Source organism: Mauremys reevesii, linkage group 5, assembly GCF_016161935.1.
Source record: "Mauremys reevesii isolate NIE-2019 linkage group 5, ASM1616193v1, whole genome shotgun sequence".
Taxonomy (NCBI): Eukaryota; Metazoa; Chordata; order Testudines; family Geoemydidae; genus Mauremys; species Mauremys reevesii.
Genome location: NC_052627.1, coordinates 59,342,973 through 59,364,943, shown reverse-complemented (window position 1 = coordinate 59,364,943; position 21,971 = coordinate 59,342,973). Strand labels below are relative to the sequence as shown.

Below are 21,971 nucleotides of genomic sequence, written 5' to 3'. Positions count from 1 at the left end.
CCTGGATAAATAAGAGTATAGACTGCCAAATGCAAGTATTAAGAAAACAATCAGCAAGATACACCTGTAGGACACACTCTTACCAGAAGTATTAGAATTGGTTGGGCTGGAAACATTAGTTTTGAATACAATACATCAGCTTCCTGACCCATTCCATGAGTAGTATATAGAATGAGTAAAGGGAGTAGAGGAAGAAAGTAAAATTAATACTTATATAATATTTGGAATGTCTTATCCAGCAATTCAACATCCAAACAGGTCTAGCAGCAACACTAGCAGTTTACGGTCTTGCCTTGGGGAGCAAGATAAAGAACAGGAATTTAAACTGAGTTCACATTCACCATTTCTGCCCAGTTATTTACTCCCAGGCCAGGGTTAGCCTGACCCAGCACAAGTTTCATCCTTAAAGATCTAATTCAGGTGGGGAAAATATACTCGGATGTGTATTTTAGAAGAATTATTTTTCCTTTACTGCTCTGACAGCTGGCATTCAAGTACCAGCGTAGGAGTCTACCACCTTCACGTCTCTGCTGTGTCTCTGCCCTCAATGAGTCTCCTGTGCAGTCATATGGCTATTTGCAAAAGCCACTTCACCTGCACCGTCACACACACGCACTTGCAAAAATCCAAAGCTTGGCTGCCGGTAGGTGCAGAGCTCCAGCCCCAGAGCACCCACAGAGTCAGCACCTATGCTAAAGCACTGGGATGGCATTCTGGCACGACTGAAGCCCTGCAAAACAGTAATTATGAACAAGGAATCCAAGACAACAGCAGTGATGTGCATTCATCCTTAATAATAGAATCAGCTCACATTTTTAAGTGGCTTCAACATACAATCACTGACATTTATTCACAAGTAGATTTGTTTGCACTGGATTTTAACTTGTGTATAATGTCAACTTACCCTGTGCTAAGTTATAAAACTTACCATGCTCCCAGTGCTCATTTACTGAAATTGAAGTGTCGTGTTCACCTGGTGGTTCTCAGTTTTTGCTGCAGAGAATTACAGCAGAATTCTATTTATAGTTATCGACAAGGAAAAAGATATTGCAGCAAACACCTTTAATATGAATAAAAAATTCACAATGGAGGTACATTCTGGGGAAATGTAAAAGGAATGATTACAAGAGAAATTCTGACAGAACACAAAAATAAAGAAGGCTCTGTCAGACTATGAATCTAATGAGGAATGACGTAAATATGTTTGATTTATAGTTACATTATTGTGTTAAGCACTGAAAACAAACTTTTAAGAAACATCAGCTGAAAGACACTTGAACATATAGTACATAAATCATACCATCCACATAGTTGTAAGTAATAGTCCTTAAGTACTTCATTTTACTTAACAGAACACAAAGCAACGGAACATGTGCAAATGAGGACTCACATATACTGAATTTAAAATGCCTATGATAAAATTAACATATATAGTTACATTTAAATAAGGATTACACTACTGATGGAGAAATGAAACATACAAATATCAGCCTCATTATCCCTGCTGCTGAAATATGCTCCACAGTTAATCATACTGGCCCTATTTTTCTCTCAAACAAACTTCACATCAATCCATCAATCTTAACCAAAGTTTTATCTTAGTCTAAAGTGTAGAAAGAAATATAGCATTATGTAGTATTTTTTCCCTTGTTGGGAACAGAGACAAAAAAGGCTCTCTTGTGGATTATATACACTGGTTGAAAGAAGTCTCTCGTGAAAAGGCACATACCTGTGATTTAAGGCTAGTATGGTATTTGTCTCATGCAGAAAGTAACATTTAAAAATGGAATTAGTATGGCAAGTGGTTGGCTTCACCCAGCTAGCCACTTGGTGCAAAGCTAAAATGTGTGCTTAGAAGCCTCAGACTGACAGTGATTCTCGCTTCTTTAGAGTTTTTGTTTTTAAATATACAATCGACAGATAAAGACCTACCTTTTAAAAAGGTATTTGCTGCAATTCCATGAGTCAATCAGCCATCTATTACAGCTGTTGCCTCTGTGCAGGTACTGCATGAAGGCCTTATAATATTATTACTCTGAAAAATATTCTTTTTACTCTCCTTTTTAAAACACAATTACATGAAAATGATTCATTAAAGATGTTTAATATATTCATATATAAAATATCAGATGTTGGTACAAATCATGTAAACCTCCCTTTGGAAATATTTTGACTAGCCACCACAATGACCAGAAACCACAAACATCTTATCAGTGCAAATCTATATTTTTTGTTTAACTACAGAAATAGCCATCAACCCTCACATACAAAAGGAGTACTCAAAATCTGAAATGACAAATTATGCTTGGGCACCGGAAAGACACCACCCTCCAACCATATTAAATTACAGTATTATAAAAGGGAAAAATTAAAGCTGTTTGTGCAAGAATCACTGCAACAGTCCTTCTATCCCAACCCCTTATTTTTTATCAGATGTACAGATTCTAGGTTAAACAATGCTCCTCTTTTCTAGTTTGATCACTGTTCTTCAAGCCAGGATGGAGCATCTACTCCAGGAGTTTTCAATTTGATGTGGAACTGTTTAAGTGTCTGTTCAAGCTGCTTCTGATTCCCAGAGAAGTATGCAGCAATGGCATTGTGGAACAGAACAAGTTGATTGTGCAATACTTTAACCTGTGGACAAGGACAGAAGGAGTTAAAGATGAAGAGGCACTTGATTGACACTTGAGGCTTTAGACATAACAGGAGATTTATTGGATGTACCAATTTAAAATTCAGACTCTAAACAGAGAAGAGTTATTCAATACATATTTAACATTTTATGCAAAAATCCAAGTTTTTGTGATACAATCTGAGGGTCATTAGGGTCTATTAATTCAAAGAAATTCAATTCCCCACTACAAGATTTTTCCGATCACAATGAAAACTAAGGTAATGTAAGAAAGTATTTGTTTTAGAGTGTTTACACTCTGCAGCCATTTATTCTACATATGTCTGAACATGTTCTTGTATTTAGCTCTACTTTATTTTCATGCAGAAAGCAGCATACAGATATGCTCATAAGACTTTGTTAACATTAGTAAGAGACTTGCATGCTCTTCTATTAGGAGGCAAATATATTTGTTGATGTCTGAAATACTCTCTCTCATTTAGGTATTATAATAAATTCAACCCACACTGCAACACTTTTTGCGATAAATGATATATATATTCTCACTTGCCAACCCTTTTAAGCTTTATTAGTTCCTGAGAATCGCCAATTTTTCTCAAAATAAATAGTGAAGACATGGGTTTAGCACTTGTGACTTGATACAATAGGGAACAGGCAAAGACAAAATTCAGCTTCACTTGTAATTTAAGAACAACTGTTCTTCAGTGACTGAGTTGACACTAAGGGGGAGATTTTCAAAGGCACACAGCAGTTAGGCACTTGACTGCCATGTGTGCCTTTCAAAATCTCCCCCTAGGTCACTTATGACCCATACGTATTACATCCAACACCACCCGTGTATGGATAGGGGTGTTTAACATATAGAATGCGAACAGGAATATGTTCGCAAAACATTTCTAGGGAATAGGGTTACAGCCTAACCTGACAGATTAGTATAGATGGGCCCTTAATTTGTCATGCAGCGTAGTGAGCAGCCCTTTCTGAATGGACACTGCTGGTCTCAGATAGCATCACTAAAGCATATATTACAACTATTTCTTCTCCTAATAAATATTCACCCCATGATATATGCATTTTGCCCAGGACCTGACATCTTGGGTCTGCTTTTGAAACACTAGGTAGTCCATCTACTCACTAGGTAGGATGCGACTAAGTCACTGTGCCAGCAAGCAATCCACTAAGCAACATAAAGATAATCAGACAAACTAAGTGCTTGAATAGATAGGCTAACAATTCATTAAAGACGTCAAATCGGTGTACAATTTATAAATGCTGGTGGGCCAAATCTACTTCAGATTTGTCCCCTCCGAGATAATATACATAGCAACTCATTTTTAAAGTGCCCATCTCATTTATGTGCCCTTGAGGAAACAAAAAGTCACTTTTCTGATGTAATCTGCTTCATTGAATCATAGGTCTTTTTCCATCCGAGTGCTCTTAGGTAATCCAGCCCAGCTCCCTGCCAATGCAGAATTGTTCCCCCCCGCTATATCATATAATTGAACCAGGATTATGTAAGGTTATACTGATACAAGTTTAAAATACACAAGATCCTTGTTTTCAATAATTTGCTACATGATTCCAGACAAAATGCAACAGATAAATGAAAATTTCATCACAATATGGACAGTTTGCTTTTACCTCACAGAAGTGAAGAAATTCAGGAACAAATGAATGTTTGTCCTTAAGCCCATTCCTTTGCTTATCAGCAACTGAAGACACTTCTATGCAAAAGTCTGAAGTGGGTGTGGGATCATAGGAATCTTGTTCAGACCCACACTTCTAACCTAGCATTTTAAAAAGGTATGCCAAAAGGGAGAATTGCCCAGTGAAAGTCTGCCGCACCAATCTGTCTTTGCAAGAGATCAGACAAACCAAAAGGGGTGAGTCTCCCATCCTGTCACTTCCAATGCCCCAGTTCTTCATCTCACTCCTCTATTAAACACTCCATCTAACTATGGTCTACTTCTTCCCAATCACCTTCACCTGATTTGACTTCATTTTCTTCTTTCTTGTGTCACAATTCCTCCACTAACATCACTCAGTGATTTCAGTGATGACCTGCTTGCCTCATTGTCTTAATCTCATTTGAGCTGGATCAACTCTTCCACTCACTTGGTCTGGTCTTCATTAAACACTGCTTCAACTCTAACTTCTCCATTGAGATTCCCCTCAGACCATCATCTAGTCTCCTTCAATATTGTCCACTTACTTAGACTTGTTTGATATTGTCTGGGCTGAGTATTTGGGCTGGACGGGTTTCTGTTTAAATTTAGTGTTCTGTACCATGGTTTGTTTAGATAATTTGTAAGGAACTTATGGCACCGAGATTAGAAAGAGGGTCATCTGGGCTATAAATCTAAGTACTTAAATTAATTAGTAAGTTGAAGATAGCTCTCAATCTTTTAAAAAATGTTATGAAATTCCAAAAATCATTCTGTGGCACAAATCTATATATTATCCTTGTTTAAAAAATAGGCAACCATGTTTACTGAACTTAAGTATCTTTATAAAGATACTACAGATTATTTCTAAATTATAGTGGTGTCGAATACATTCTATGAAGTTAGACTTTGATAAATCCAGAGTAACAGAAAAGACGGTTACTCACCGTAGTAACTGTTGTTCTTCGAGATGTGTTGCTCCTATCCATTCCAGTTAGGTGTGCACGCCGCGCGTGCACGGCTCTCCGGAACATTTTTATCCTAGCAACTCCAGCGGGCCGGCTGGGCGCCCCCTGGAGTGGCGCCGCTATGGCGCCTGTTATATACCCCAGCCGGCCCGTCCACTCCTCAGTTCCTTCTTGCCGGCTACTCCGACAGTGGGGAAGGAGGGCGGGTCTGGAATGGATAGGAGCAACACATCTCGAAGAACAGTTACTACGGTGAGTAACCGTCTTTTCTTCGAGTGATTGCTCCTATGCATTCCAGTTAGGTGATTCCCAAGCCTTACCTAGGCGGTGGGGTCGGAGTGAGACGTGGCAGAGTGTAAGACTGCGGAGCAGAAGGCTGCATCGTCTCTTGATTGCTGCACCAACGCGTAATGGGAGACGAAGGTGTGGACAGAAGACCAGGTGGCCGCTCCACAGATGTCCTGGATGGGAACATGGGCCAGGAAGGCGGCCGACAAGGCGTGTGCTCTCGTTGAGTGAGCAGTGAGGCGGCATGGTGGCACGCGAGCAAGCTCGTAGCATGTCCGAATACATGCCGTTACCCAGGAGGAAATCCGCTGGGAGGAAACCGGCTCACCCTTCATGCGGTCGGCGACTGCCACAAACCGCTGGGTCGAACACTGGAAGGGCTTCGTCCGCTCGATGTAAAAGGCTCGAAGGGCGGTCCCATAAGCTTGGCCAGAACGAGGTTCAAATCCCAGGTCGGGGCAGGACGCCGCACCGGCGGGTACAACCGGTCCAGGCCTTTAAGGAAGCGGGAAACCATCTGGTTAGAGAAGATGGACCGACCTCCCATAGATGGACGAAAAGCAGACACTGCTGCCAGGTGTACTCTCAAGGAGGAGACCGCAAGACCTTGCTCCTTAAGGTAGCACAGGTAGTCGAGGATGGTAGGGACCGGGACTACGAATGGATTGAGTCCTCGTTGATCACACCAGAGTGCGAATCGCTTCCATTTCGCAAGGTAAGTGGAGCGAGTGGAAGGCTTTCTGCTCTCTAGCAGGACTTGCTGTACTGCCGCCGAACAGTCCCTCTCTGCGTGGGTCAACCACTCAGGTACCAAGCTGTAAGATGGAGGGACTGCAGGTTCAGATGGCGGAGTCTGCCGAAGTCCTGGGTGATGAGGTCCGACCATAACGGAAGGGGGATGGGATCCCGAACGGAGAACTCGAGCAGCAGGGTGTACCAGTGCTGCCTCGGCCAGGCCGGAGCTACGAGTATGACGCGGGCTCTGTCCCTCCGAAGCTTCAGTAGCACTCGGTGCACTAGCGGGAATGGAGGGAAGGCGTAGAGGAGACGATCCGTCCAGGGGTAAAGGAAGGCGTCTGACAGGGAGCCTGGCGAGCGACCCTGGAACGAGCAAAACAGGTGGCACTTCCTGTTCTCCCTGGAGGCAAATAAGTCTATCTGGGGAAACCCCCACCTCCGGAAGATTGTGTGGGCGACATCTGGACAGAGGGACCACTCGTGGGAGAGGAACGACCTGCTGAGATGGTCGGCCAGCGTGTTCTGCACTCCCGGAAGAAAGGATGCTTCCAGGTGAATTGAGTGGGTCACGCAGAAGTCCCACAGGAGCATCGCTTCCTTGCAGAGCGGGGAGGAGCGGGCTCCGCCTTGTTTGTTCACATAGAACATCGCTGTGGTGTTGTCCGTGAACACCGCTACGCATTGGCCTCGCAGACGGGTGTGGAAGGCGTGGCATGCCAAGCAAATTGCCCGCAGCTCCCTGACGTTGATGTGGAGGGAGAGCTCCTGGGGCGACCAGAGGCCCTAGGTGTGTAGGTCGCCCAGGTGTGCCCCCCATCACAACGCCGAGGCATCTGTCATCAGTGTCACGGACCGACGAGGAGGGCGGAACGGGACTCCTGCACATACGACCTCTGGGTTCAGCCACCAACTGAGCGAAGCGAGGGTAGGCTTCGTGACCGTGACTACTCTGTCCATCGAGTCGCGGTGTGGGCGGTACACCGACACCAGCCAAGATTGAAATGGGCGAAGGTGCAGTCTCGCGTAGGCGGTGATGAACGTGCACGACGCTATGTGGCCCAGGAGGCATAGGCAGGACCGAACCGTCGTAGTGGGAAAAGCGTGCAGGTCTCGGATGATGGAGACCATCGTCTGGTGCCGGGCGCGAGGGAGACAGGCCCTGGCCACCGTGGAGTCGAGGACCGCTCCAATAAACTCCACTCTCTGTGATGGAGTCAGTGAGGACTTCTCCACATTGACGAGAAGGCCCAGTGCCCGAAATAGGGCGAGTATCTCAGCAACTTGGTCTGTTACCAATTGGTGGGATGGCCCGCGAACCAGCCAGTCGTCGAGATAAGGGTAGACGTGAACTCGACGACGGCGGAGGTCTGCAGCAACTACTGCCATGCATTTGGTGAAGACCCTCGGAGCGGTGGATAGGCCGAAGGGTAGCACCGCAAACTGGTAGTGCGCACCGTTGACCACAAAACGCAGGTAGCGTCGATGGGGAGGGTAAATAGCAATATGGAAGTATGCGTCCTTCATGTCGAGGGTGGCAAACCAGTCTCCCGGATCCAGGGAGGGAATGATGGTCCCCAAGGTCACCATGCAAAATTTGAGCTTGATCATGTACTTGTTGAGCTCCCGGAGGTCCAGTATAGGTCTGAGGCCTCCTTTCGCCTTGGGGATGAGAAAATAATGGGAATAGAATCCCCTGCCCCGCCTGTCTTGCGGCACCTCCTCTATGGCACCCAACCTCAGAGTTTCGACCTCTTGCAAGAGGCATTGCTCGTGAGAGGGGTCCCTGAAGAGGGACGGGGAAGGTGGGTGGGAAGGAGGGGGCGAAATAAACTGAAGTTGGTAACCATACTGGATAGTACGGAGTACCCAGCTGTCCGATGATATTTGGGACCACGCCGGGAGGAAGCGGGAAAGGCGGTTGCAAAATAAAGGGGTTGGATCCTGGGAATAGACTGATGAGCCGTCCTCGGGCATCCCATCAAAACTGCTGTCTGGGCCCTTGCGGGGCCTTGGACGACGCCTGGGCCTGGTTGCACCTGCTGCCTGAAGGTCTACGGCGGTTGAGGCCGTTGCGCCGACTATTATAGGGCCTTGACCTGGCCTGGGTAAAAGGCCGGAAGGGCTGCTGTTGGCGGAAGGAGCGCCTCTGGGTAGCTCGTGTGTGCATACCCAGAGTGCGGATAGCTACACGACCGTCCTTCAGGGTCTGTATCCTCGAGTCCGTTTTCTCTGAGAACAGGCCGTGAGTCTCAAAGGGCAGGTCCTGGAGGGTATACTGCACCTCTGGCGGCAAGGTGGAGGACTGTAGCCAGGAGATGCGCTGCATAGTTACTCCAGAGGCCAAGGTTCTGGCCCCTGAGTCCGCCGAATCCAGAGCAGCCTGGATGGAAGAGCGGGAGGCTGTCCTGCCCTCTTCGACCAGAGCCAAAAACTCTCGTCGGGAAGCCGTCGGGATCAGTTCCGCGTATTTCGTGAGGGACACGAAAATGTCGAAGGCGTACCGGGCTAAGAGGGCCAGCTGGTTTGCAATGCGCAGCTGGAGACCCCCCGCCGAATACACCTTGCGGCCCAACAAGTCCATGCGCCTGGCGTCCTTCGACTTCGGCGCTGGGGCTGGCTGTCCATGCCGCTCACGGTCGTTAACGGACTGGATGACCAGTGAGTCCGGAGCGGGGTGAGTGTACAGATACTCATATCCCGTGGGGGGGACCGAGTATTTACGTTCCACGCCCCTTGCCGTAGGGGGGGACGGACGCCGGCGACTGCCAGATGGTCGTGGCATTTTTCTGAATTGTTTTAATAAAAGGCAGGGCCACCCGCGTCGGGGCCTCCGCGCCGATGACGTTGGTCACCGGGTCTTCATCTTCTGGGACCTCCGCCACCGGAAGGTCAATGGCCTTTGCCACCCTGCGGAGAAGGTCCTGGTGGGCCCACAGGTCGATCGGGGGAGGGTCCACTGTAGCGGCGCCCGCCACTGCCTCATCCGGAGAGGAGGATGAAGACAGAGTCTGTACCACCACCTCTGCCGGAGGCTGCTCAGGGGCTTGGGAGGTTGACGGAAGCCCTGCGGGATCCGACGACGGTAGGGTCTCCCCCAGTGGTGCTGGGGGAGGGCGGCTCACCGTGGCTTCCGGTACCCTGTGTTCAGCACCCACTAGGCGCTGGGACAAGGGGAGCCCTTGGGACTCAGCCGGCCCAGGGGACCCAGAAACCCCACTGCTGGTGTCCAAGATGTTGGCTCTGGGTGGGAGCCCGGAGATCTGTCTCGCTGTCCACCTGGGAGACGACCGATGGCTGATGCGAAGGCCACGGGGGTGCAGAGGCGCTGATGGAGTGCGCCGCTGAAGGAGGCAGCTTATCCCCGGACGGTGCCGAGGAGCAGTGCCGGCCGTCATGGTTCAGATCACCGTCCTGGCACTGTCGGCCACTTCGGTACCGGGAGCCAGAGCGTGACCTTGATCGTCGGTGGCAAGAGCGGCTTCGGGAGTCGCGACGGCGAGATCGGTACCGGGAACTGGATCTCCGACGGTACCGTCGGTCCGGTGACCGGGACCGTGAGCGATGCCGGGAGTGCGACCGGTACCACGAGACTGAGCGGTACCGGGACTGCGACCGGTGCCGGGACGGGGTGCGGTACCGAGACTGGGATCGGTGCCGGGATCGGGACCGACGTGACGGCGACCGTTGCCTGGAATGGGACCGGGTCTGAGGCTTGGAGCGTCGCCCCTCTCTTCCGTCAGGGGCCGCATCATTGCAGTCTTGCCCAACGATTGAACAGCCCGCACTGGCGGTGCCGGGGGCCGGAGGCTCAGTGCCTCTACGAGCTGAATAAGCTCTCTCGCCATCACAAATGTTTCAGGGGTGGACGGGAGATGCAGCTCTACCGCGGCCAGCGCCGGGGAGCAGGGAGGTACCGGACTCGAGGACTCTTGAGGTGCCGGAGTCAACGGAACCGTGCACGGCTTGTGCACTACCACAGCCGGTGCCGGAGGTGGCTGGGTAAGCTGTCCCGAAGCTGCAGGTTTAGGAGACGGGTGCACCGTCTTCCGCTTCCTCTGTGGGGAGAGGGAACGGTGCCGGGACTTCGGTGCCGTCTGCGTGCCTTTAGGAGCCTCGGTACCGGGACAGCTCGATGCCGCTGGTGCGCCGAGGATGGTTTCGGCGGTGCCGGGGACGGAGCGGGGGGCTGAAGTGCCGCCTCCGTAAGGAGCTGTTTAAGTCGCGAGTCTTGCTCCTTTCTTGTGCGCGGCTTGAATGCCGTGCAAATCGGGCACTTATCTGTCCTGTGCGATTCCCCGAGGCAGCACAGGCAGGAATCGTGCGGGTCGCCGATGGGCACAGGCCGCTGACAAGCCGCACAGGGCTTAAAGTCCGGTGCCTTGGGCATGAGCCCGCACCGGTTGTGGAAGAAGAGGGGCTAACCCCTCTAATTCCCTACTATACTATTACTACCACAACTATAACAACTATAACAACTAACTTATTCAACTAATCTAACTATTAAACTAAGTGAAACAACTATATACACTAAAGATACGGAGAAACGCTAGGGCTGTGGAGGTGAGATAGCACTCCACTGTTCCAACTGGCTGTCACGGGCGGTAAGAAGGAACTGAGGAGCGGACGGGCCGGCTGGGGTATATAACAGGCGCCATAGAGGCGCCACTCCAGGGGGCGCCCAGCCGGCCCGCCGGAGTTGCTAGGGTAAAAATGTTCCGGAGAGCCGTGCACGCACGGTGCGCACACCTAACTGGAATGCATAGGAGCAATCACTCGAAGAAGAAATTAATTTCAGGGCCACACTGTTTTAATTCCTAGTATGTTCTCTTGATTTTCCTGTGTACTGTATTGGAAACGCTTGATGCAAGTGAAAAAATTGCCACATCTATACAGTCTTAAAATGCAGGCTCCCCTCCACTGACCACTTTAAACTGACCAAAATTGGGTTAACTTGATAGTTTCTAATCACAAAGGTGGACATGCTTCCATTTCTGAATCTGCACTATCAGATGACAGTGAATTATGTGAGGGGCTGGGGGAAAGGACTGCGTGTGTTAAAAAGGTTGGGGCATTTTGTTAAACAAGAGAATAAAGAAAGGCTACTTTATCAGTGAGTTACAGTGCTTTGAGAGTGCTGTCTATACAAAGTCACTCTCCTAGGATGTAGAACCCCAGGTGTTATGAACTTCTAGAACCTTCTGGAAAGCTCTGGCTGCCCATTGTGGGCTGCACAAGTACTGCCTCATGGCATCAAAGTTAGGATGTTATAGAAGCAAGTCATGATTCCAAAGTTACGGCTGAGTTTTACATGTGAAGCAGAAATTCATGCCGCATTTTATGTATCAAAAATGGATCATATCACCCTCCCCCCAAACTACAGCACTTATTCCAAATATCATCTACACATAAATCCATAAATTCAGGAATTTAAATTAAGAATTAGACCTTTCAGAAATGTATTACATTGTGTCAGTCTCTTTGCTTCTAATGATTTAAATAATGGGCCATCTCTTTTCTTTTTCACACCTTCCAGATAATAAAAACTCACTGAAGTCTTGTATATAAGCTATATCTGGGGGAAAAAAATAGGATTAATGGTCATTTTTTGCTGCTTTTCTGCATAATTGAAAGTTTCTCCTTCAGCAGAGGCTGACAAATCATGTTCTTCAGAATGCCACCATATCTCATTGGACTGAAGATGCAGGCTGCCCTTAGCAATAACGGCCACTGCTTTCATTCACCTGATCCTCACAATTTCTCAGTGCCTTTGAAAGCACTGGGCACTACCATCTTCCTTAAGGGCAGCTTGGCATCACTCTTATTTGAAACAATGGGGAGATGGTGACTATTTTGAAAGATGACAATTTGAGTTTCTCTGAAGGAAAATACCGGGTATATTTTATTTTTCTGTCTCTACTAACAGATAAACATTTAGTTAGGATAATGGCAAAAAGTGGCCATTAATTCTAAATATTTATTTAAAATAAAAGCTACACATTGCCTAGATCTACGCAACTGGAAGGACAAAACTGGTGTGCATGTACTGTTGGGCATGCATGTGCTGGGGAACATGATGGATGAAGAGGAAAACTCAGGTGTGCACTGCCTCCTTTGCAGTTGTCTGTCACTGCAAAGCAGGTATAAAATCCATCTCAACTGGCCAGTATAATCTGGATGATTTGTGCTGCTCTGGAGTGGCTAAAGCAGCTAGAGCATACGAGTGATTCTGCTTCTAAACGTTAAATAAAGTATGAGCCTTAAACTATGTATCTTCTACTCAATAGAACTATCATATGGGAGCATTCTCTTTGAATTTCTAGTTTAGTGTACATGTATGAACTTTTCAATTAAACAAGGAAATTCCAAGACAAAAAACTAAATTAAGATAGCATTAAGTTGAGAATACATATGTATAAACTCTAGGTAAAATACATTACAATAACATCATTATCCCAAAACCAAATGTTATAAATCTAGATCATTCAAAGTTTAAACTTAACTTAAAAAGAAATCCAAATATGTTAAGGGTAGGCCACCCAAACAACTCTAATTCTGCCCAGTAGTGATACAGGAGAGGAGGGTAGCATGGGTGGGGCAGGGGAAGAAAGGAAAAAATATTTTAAAAAAATCCATTCAATCTAATCTGGAACTACAAATACTAGAATTGTTTATTATAATCATATGGCTATTGCATGGTGTAACAATACTGCATGATTATTTTCATTATACTACTGCCTAGAAGCACTACTGATATCATGATCACACTGTTCAAGGCACTATACAGACACATAAGGGACAGCCCCAAAGAATTTACAATCTAAACAGACAAGGCCAGACACCATTTGGTTGTTTGATTGCCCTACCTATAAGGGCGTCTATAATAGGTGAGAACACATTTTTATCCATAAGACTGCTTCCTTCAGACTGCTTTGAGTTCTTAAGATTTTACCACTCTTCAGCATTTTGCATAGCTAAGGCTCTTAAAGGAGAAAAAAGCTCTAGAATTAAAAAGTTCTCATGTATAATTTATTTCAGCACCAAGACCACATATATTAAGTCAGAAATTTATTGACTGATGTCCATTCTAGAGATACAGATGTACTAATACAGCTCAGTGTTCCTACTGCATTTGATAACATTGTTCATACAGTATGTTTAGGATTTTCTTCATATGCAGTAAGTCTGGCATATGAAAGACGGCTTTCCAAACCAAAGATGCATGCCAAGCAGGCCAGTATGGACTATTGCTTTTTCAATTATCTCCCTTTATTTCAATCTTCTCTTCTTCAATTAAACAGTGGCACTTCTCTTGTGGTATAAAGAGAAGACAGGAAATGGCAAACTCCAATTAATAAGGGGCTTACCAAAGCATAATGTAACAACATCTTTGCAACTACTGGATAATAGTATTATGGAGACTGTTCCATCAGCTTAGTAGTTGAAAGTTCTGCAGTTGTTCTTAAACCTAGTCTCCTATATGGTATACTGAGCTAACAAGTGAAGCAATGGGGTAGCAAAGATTCTCTTACAGCCTTACTCTGGGACTTGTTTTACATGTACGGTATTTCACTCCTTCAGATACAGATTGAGTCATAATTTGACTAGTTGTAAAATCTGTTAGAGTGCTGGTGACACATAAATGTTCCTTTGGTAAGACAGGTTTAAATGATGTCTCAGCTTTCATAACTACAATGGGAAAAAACCTAAAAGACAGATTATTTAATCAAAAGGAAATTGAATTAGAGTGCAGTAATCCCTCTGGATTTCAAGAACCTTTCTTCAAACTTTGTTCTGAGGGCTACCAAATTTATTCTGGGAAGAGCTCAAAGTACTATTTTAGCCTCAAGTTCTATTCTAGTGAAATACTGATAACATTACATTTTCCAGTATCACATACAGGACAAGTACTAGTTGTAGCAAGAGCTCCTTTGTTTTTCCTGATAAAATCCCATCAGCACAGCCTGACATGAAAAGAGAGTGGTGATTTAAGAAGGATTCATTGGAAGAGTATGATTCCTATATGCTCTGTGATTTAGGAATCTTCCAATAAATGCCAGTAAGCACAACAAGAAAGAAGAGTCGTTACATAAAAACAAGGGAAACTAGGAATTATATACAGACAAAGCTACAGGCTGAAAAAATGGGTTCCTATCACAGTAAGTAACCATAATCCTGTTTTGGCTTCTTTTCAACGACCCCATATAGAGACAGTTGATTTAGAACACAAAGATGATGTTAGGAGGTGGGCCTAAAGATGTATTTAAAAAGACCCCTCATTATGGCTGTTTTGATTAAGATACCCTAGAGGCCTCTATTTTCAAATGGTAGCTATAAAAGTCCTACAGTAAATATTTTAAAGCTTCCAATGCCATGTAGTTGAGAAACAGTGCTAAGACTGCTAAGCACACAAGAGCAGTTTTTAAAAATCCCTTTTTAAACAGAAAAAGCCTTTAGCCAAACCTCTCTCAAAGCTCAAGATAAATCAAGACCGATTGCCAGATTTTACAATTTATGTAGGAAATTGTCCATTTCCAGCCAAACCATTAGTCCTTAAATCTATGTGCAAATTCCACTTATATTTGTTGAAAGTATACAGGAAGATTTCACTAATTTTCAAAAAACCTTAGCACACATTTCTAAAACTCTACTTAATTTTTTAGAAATTACCTCAATTAAATTTAAAATACAGTGTTGCTGTGTTAGTGTTTAAATAGGTATTTATGTATAAATATTTATTTTTATGGCAGCAGTACAGAAGTCAAGAACTGTGTACTATGCTCATAAGAAAAAACATACAACTTGAACTATCATAAGAACAAAATATCTACTGTGTAGAAAGCACTGGAGCTCAGAAATTCTGATACTAGATCTTGTGTCCAAAAGGTAAGGATGTATTCCCTGTATAGAGGTTGAATTTAGTCAATGAAGGATTCTCCTTCCCCCAACCTCAAATTCCTACCCAACCCACACAAGCCCAGAAATGACTTCAACCTTTTTACTGTAGGATAGGGCTTCCTTAAGAGATTGCAAGTCTCCCGGCTCCAGTACAGGGTTAACTACAAGGCAATTCTCTACTTCCCTATTGCCAATCCAAAGGTTGTTTGCAGTTTCCGCCACAGTTCTCAGCCCTGTTGAGTTATTTGTCCCCCTTGTAGTAGCAGCAGTGGAAACCAGAGGCTGGCAGGGACAGATTTGGGGATTGCAGGCTGCAACTATCAATATAATTCTGCTGTTAATCAAGACTCCCTGAAGGAAGGAAGAATTCAGAGGTCTCTACAACATTCAGTTTCATTAAAAAAACACAACAAGGTGGCAGTAAATGGACTCTTGTGGGTCAATTAAATCTCAAGATTATTCCATCTCCACACTAGATTGGCTGTGTTTGTTAAACTGCATGTGTGTGACGTGTTTATGCAATTTGTATTTACACAACCATGAAATCTGCAATTTGATATGGGTATAAAAATGCAAAAGGGCAAAGGAAAAATTTCAGCAAGTGCTACCTTCAGCTGTTTTAAAAGTCATATCAATAGCTCCTCTATAAAAGTTAAATCATTTCAACGAGAAAAAAAAGCCAAACTATATCAATTACATTAAGTCCTTAATCATAGACGTAACAGGAAGCAATGAAAGAAAATTCTCAGTACACCAGTTTGCAGAAAAACATTTATCTCCAGTTTCCAGATCAGCATACACTGAAAGTTCAGCTTGTCTGAGAATTAACAGTTTAGTATCTGCATTAACGTTGGGATCTGAGGTTCAGTTTGCTTCAAGAATATAAATTATAACATTACTTGCAAATGGAAGAACTATGCATCAGACACTTAATGGGCTAGGTGCTTCACATGGTGTTAACAGGAAAAACTCTGATAACACTGATTTTCAACAGTTGATGATCTGGCCCATTAAGGGTTTGGTGTGCTGTTTATTTGCAGATGGCAGAGCTATATAGGTATGGATGTTTTTGAAGGAATCTGAACCTCTGGTCCTAATACTGATGCCGGTTTAGTAAAGTATCTTATTGCTCAGAAGAGCTGAATCGGTGAATGTAGAGCTGGAAACCAGAGGGAAGTGGTGTTTTTTGCAAGTGTATGTGCTGAGACTCTCTCCTTTTTCGTCTCCCCACTAGTTTATTGTTCTCTACTACTTTTTCCCCATTGTGTTGAGGGCTTAATCTAACTGTATTGTCTAATTTAGGTTTGGGCTACACTACAGAGGTAGGTTGACATAAGGCAGCTCCCGCAGATGTAAGTTGCCCACTACATTGACCTAATAACTCCACCTCCATGAGAGGCATAGCATTTAGGTCGATGTAGTTAGGGTGATAGTGTCTGCATAGACATTGCATTACTTACATTGCCTGTTGGCCCGAAGGCAGGAGGAGCTCCAGCTGTCTGTGCCCCACACAGTTTAAGTCAGTGGAAGCGCTCCTGGTGAGGACGTGCACAACCAACACAGGGGGCACAGTTTGGACAGGAACCACCATAGTAACTGCGGTGGCTGTATGTTAACCTAATTTAGGTCGACTTAATTTTGTAGTCGAGACAAGGCCTTATATTGACTTCAGTGGAGCTAAGCTGTTTTACACCAGCTGAACATCTGGCCCAAAACACTTTCTCTTGAAAAGTCAGAGACCTGCAAGGATTTTAGGGTTGGTTTGGGTTTTTTGGTGTGTTTAAGAAAAACAGCCTGCACCAGAGTAACAGGTAATGTTACCAATGTCAAGGTTTTGCAATATGAGCTGGTGTGCTACTGAAAATATTCATCCATTGTTAGAGATAGAGGTTGCTAACTCTCCCTTCCCTGTGGGCATTTGCAGTAACTGCAGTCATAGGAAAGCACTCTAACCATTCCAAGCACATATTAATAAGACTGTACTATTTTTATACCTATCTAAGAGAAAATAACTTTGACAAAATGGATTTTTCCTATCTTCATTTTACCCTAATCCTGACATTGTCATTAACTTCCAAACCCATACATGCAGAGATCAGTAGTGTCGGTTAGAAACAAGAACTGTAGTAAGATGTTTGCATGAGAAGCCTTTATTTTTCTAGTTCACAGGAACAGGGGTGGGGTGGGGAAATAACAGTGACTCTTGCATGTCTGAAAAAGAAAAACTCTTGCAGGACCAGAGAGAGAGTATGTGAGGGAAAGGGGCTGGCAGAAGCAATCCTGTCTAGAATCTACGAGAAAGGGAAACTGTTCCAAGAACCAGACCCTTGCCTAGATCCAGGTTGAGGGATAGCATAGTTTTGCTTCTGAGCCCTGGTCTACACTACGAGTTTAGGTCAAATTTAGCAGCGTTAGATCTATTTAACCCTGCACCTGTCCACACAACTAAGCCATTTTTGTCGACTTAAAGGGCTGTTAAAATCGATTTTTAAGGGTACTCCTTCCCAAAAAGGGGATTAGCGCTGAAATCAACCCTGCTGGGTCAAATTTGGGGTAGTGTGGACACAATTCAACAGTATTGATCTCCAGGAGCTATCCCAGAGTGCTCCATTGTGACCGCTCTGGACAGCACTCAACTCCGATGCACTGGCCCAGGTAGACAGGAAAAGGCCCGCAAACTTTTGAATTTCATTTCCTGTTTGGCCAGCATGGTGAGCTGATCAGCACAGACGACCATGCAGAGCTCATCAGCACAGGTGACCATGCAGTCCCAGAATCGCAAAAGAGCTCCAGCAAGGACCGAACAGGAGGTACTGGATCTGATCGCTGTTTGGGGAGACGAATCCATGCTATAAGAACTCTGTTCCAAAAGAAATGCCCAAATATTTGAAAAAAAATCTCCAAGGGTATGAAGGACAGAGGCTATAACAGAGACTGGCAGCAACGTAAGGAGCTCATGCAAGCCTACCAAAGAACCAGAGGGGCAAATGGCCACTCTGGGTCAGAGCCCCAGACATGCCACTTCCATGATGAGGTGCATGCCATTCTAGGGGGTGCCCCTACAACTACCCCATCCCTGTGCGTGGACTCCATCAATGGATTCTCACACAACAGGGATGTGGATTTTGGGGACAAGGAAGATGAGGATGACGACGAAGATAGCGCACAGCAAGCAAGCGGAGAAACCGTTTTCCTTGACAGCTAGGAAATGTATCACCCTGGACTCAGTACCCTCCCAACCCATCCAAGGCAGGCTCACGGACCTTGAAGGCAGAGAAGGGACCTCTGGTGAGTGTACCTTTGTAAATATTATACATGGTTTAAAAGCAAGCATGTTTAATGATTAATTTGTCCTGAAGACTTGGGATGCATTCGAGGCCAGTACAGCTACTGGAAAAGTCTGTTACCGTGTCTGGGGATGGAGCGGAAATCCTCCAGAGACATCTCAATGAAGCTCTCCTGGATGTACTCCTAAAGCCTTTGCAAAAGGTTTCTGGGGAGGGCAGCCTTATTCCATCCTCCATGGTAGGACACTACCATGCCAGACCAGTAGCATGTAGTCTGGAATCATTACATAAAGCATGGCAGCGTATGGTCCCGGTGTACCACTGAGCTATCCCTCCCCTCACTATTCACAAATGAATACAAAACAAATCTGGTCTCTTTATTGTTTTGATCCACTCCATCTCTCTTATACATCTTAGGCTGGCAGCAGACAGTGCAGTATGACTACTAGCCATTGTCGTCTCCTGGCTGCTCGCCAGAAGATGGTGCAGTACGACTGCTGGCATTCGTCATCTCCCATTTATGTCCAGGCGCCCCGACCGACCTCACTGAGGCTGGGCAGGAGTACACATCTACCCAGGTGCCCCCAACCAACCTCACCAAGGTCGGCTAAAAGAGCACCCAGGAGACAATGACTATGGCTACCAGTCATAATGCACCATCTGCTGCTGTGTAGCAATGCAGGACCACGTCTGGCAGCACCCAGGAGACGTATGGTGACAGCGAGCTGAGCGGGCTCCATGCTTGCCGTGGTATGTCGTCTGCATGGGTAACCCAAGAAAAAAGATGAGATGATTTTTTGCTGTTGTGTTCACGGGGGGTGTGGTGGGGGCTGACAACATTTACCCAGAACCACCCGCGACAATGTTTTTGCCCTATCAGGTATTGGGAGCTCAACCCAGAATTCCAATGGGGGGGCGGAGACTCTGGGATAGCTACCCACAGTGCGATGGTTCAAAAGTTAACGCTAGCCTCGGTACTGTGGACACACTCCGCCAACTTAATGGTCTTAAGTAAGGACACACACAATCGATTGTATAAAATCGATTTCTAAAAAACCAACTTATATAAATTCAACCCAATTTCGTAGTGTAAACATACCCTAAGTTGAAGGGTTGGCATGTAGAACAATTGTTACAGTTCCTCAGTCTAATCCTCATCTAACATTGATTAAATACATACATCTTGGCACCATAATTATTAATTCTTAATTAGGAGAAAGATTAGTTTTGAAATGGTCTCTTTACTGCCCTTTGTGGAAGTAGAGAAAGAACTGACAGGGATTTGAAGGGGATTTCATATTCAAACAGTCCTCTTGTGTGAACAAGGGTCAGGCTAGCTGTAACCCTAATAACGCGAGATTTGTGTGAGGCGAGTGGGAAAGAACTGTATGAGAAGTTGTGACCCTGTGTTAGATAAGTATGGAATGTAGACTATAGTCTAAATTGCTGAGGAAAATAAGCTATTAGGAGGACTTATGTATAAACAAAAATGCAACTGTCGCCCATTATTGTAAGTAACAAAAGATATAAATGCTTGCTGTAATTGTTTACCTAGTGAGAGACCTGTTCTTCTCTCTCCCCCTCCACGCATTTACTAGAGAAAATGAAGTATCTGACTTGCTGCACCCAACCTGAGTGTGAGAACTCTGTTTTTCTCCGACACCTTACTCACTGCCTTTAAGGCCTGGTCTACACTACACTTTTATACCGAATTTAGCAGTGTTAAACCGATTTAACCCTGCACCCATCCACACAACGAAGCCCTTTATATTGATATAAAGGGCTCTTAAAACTGATTTCTGTACTCCTCCCCGACAAGGGGAGTAGCACTGAAATCGGTATTGCCATGTCGGATTAGGGTTAGTGTGGCCGCAATTCGATGGTATTGGCCTCCGGGCAGTATCCCACAGTGCACCATTGTGACCACTCTGGAAAGCGATCTGCACTCAGATGCCCTGGCCAGGTAGACAGGAAAAGCCCCGCGAACTTTTGAATTTCATTTCCTGTTTGCCCAGCGTGGAGCGCTGATCAGTGGCCATGGAGTCCCAAATCCAAAAAGAGCTCCAGCATGGACCGTATGGGAGATACTGGATCTGATCGCTGTATGGGGAGACAAATCTGTTCTATCAGAGCTCCGTTCCAGAAGACGAAATGCCAAAGCATTTGAAAAAAATCTCCAGGCTAAGATAGACACATAGGGACTCAACATAGTGCTGTGTGAGAAGCGTGATGGAAAGCCAAAGAATCAAATGGACGCTCATGGAGGGAGGGAGTGGGGACTGAGGACTCAAGCTATCCCACAGTTCCTGTAGTCTCCGAAAAGCATTTGCATTCTTGGCTGAGTTCCCAATGCCTGAAGGGTCAAAAACATTGTCGCCAGTGGTTCAGGGAATATGTCGTCAATTTACCGCCCCACCCCTCAAAGAAAAGGGAAAAAATTCAAGTAATCTTTATTATATGCTTTTTCCTCAATAATTTAGAGTGAGGGACTTGAGGTCTCTAACTCCATGAAGGCATGTTCCAATAGTACAATAAGAATCCAGAAACCAATCTAGTTTACTTCTCTTTCTTCTTTTACATTTTGAAGCAAACTCTTTCAAGAAAATGTGCTGCTATATCAGATATTGATCTCGGGAGACAGAATCTAGCAGAAAGCAACTCCACTACAAAGTGTAGGAGGTGATGTTGTAGCTTACCTTGTTTTCCTCCAAAAATTTCAATTTGATAGATACATCATTGCGCATTTTGTCATATTTCTCTTTATGCACTTGGAATAGCTGCTGTGACTGTTCAATCTTTGGCAGCGTGTTTGCATCACGGGGACCAAGATTAAGTTCTTCTAGATCTGTGCGATAGGCATCATATTCAATTCTAGGAGGGGGAAAAAAAAAAGTTAAAATGAGCCACAATGTCTCAAAACTTGCACACCAAAACCAGGCGATTAGAAAGAAAGCTGGACCAAATATACAACTGCATGTAATGCTCATGAAAGGTACTAGAATGACAATGCTTTGTTTATACACATGCTTTGATGCAACATAAGTCGTACTGATGAGGGAACATGCCGACAACTCAACCACGTTATAAGAATATGTCTTCACTGCAGAGTTGATTCAGGTGATCAGCACCTGCACCTGTGCATTCAAGTTAGCCTAGAACAGGTATGAGCAGCCACATCGTAAAGCCACAACCCAGTGTCCTCATTGATGCCACACTCATCCGTAAGTGTTGATGGGGTTTCAGGGGCATATCCTATGGTTCTTTGTACTATAGTAAGCTGAACTGCTGTATGAAAAGGGAATCAGAAAAAAGTTTGTCCTTTTGGGCACAAAGGGATAATTGTGGGAAGGCACTGGAGTGATTTAGTCTGCATCCTCGTTGCAAAAAGGGCAGGTTACCAACCCAAGTGAAAACAGCATTTGGGTTTTAGCCTACATCCCCAGACAAGCCAGCTAGCCTATATGAAAGCACCAAATTCTGGGAAAGGGTTGTGTGTCTG

At 45.1% G+C, this 21,971-nt stretch overlaps 1 protein-coding gene across 5 annotated transcripts in view; it reads right to left on the bottom strand.

Annotated features, from left to right (window-relative positions):
* Positions 1-1,047: 1,047 nt before the first annotated feature.
* The window catches only part of ARFIP1 (ADP ribosylation factor interacting protein 1), a 96,474-nt gene continuing 75,550 nt past the window's right edge, over positions 1,048-21,971 (bottom strand). For all 5 annotated transcript variants that reach the window (XM_039540669.1, XM_039540668.1, XM_039540666.1 and 2 more), the window contains 2 exons: positions 21,169-21,343; positions 1,048-2,634 (listed from right to left, as the gene is read on the bottom strand). In XM_039540669.1, coding sequence (XP_039396603.1) covers positions 2,479-2,634; positions 21,169-21,343 — 331 coding nt within the window. In that variant the 3' untranslated portion in view covers positions 1,048-2,478. The remainder of the gene's footprint in view (positions 2,635-21,168; positions 21,344-21,971) is intronic.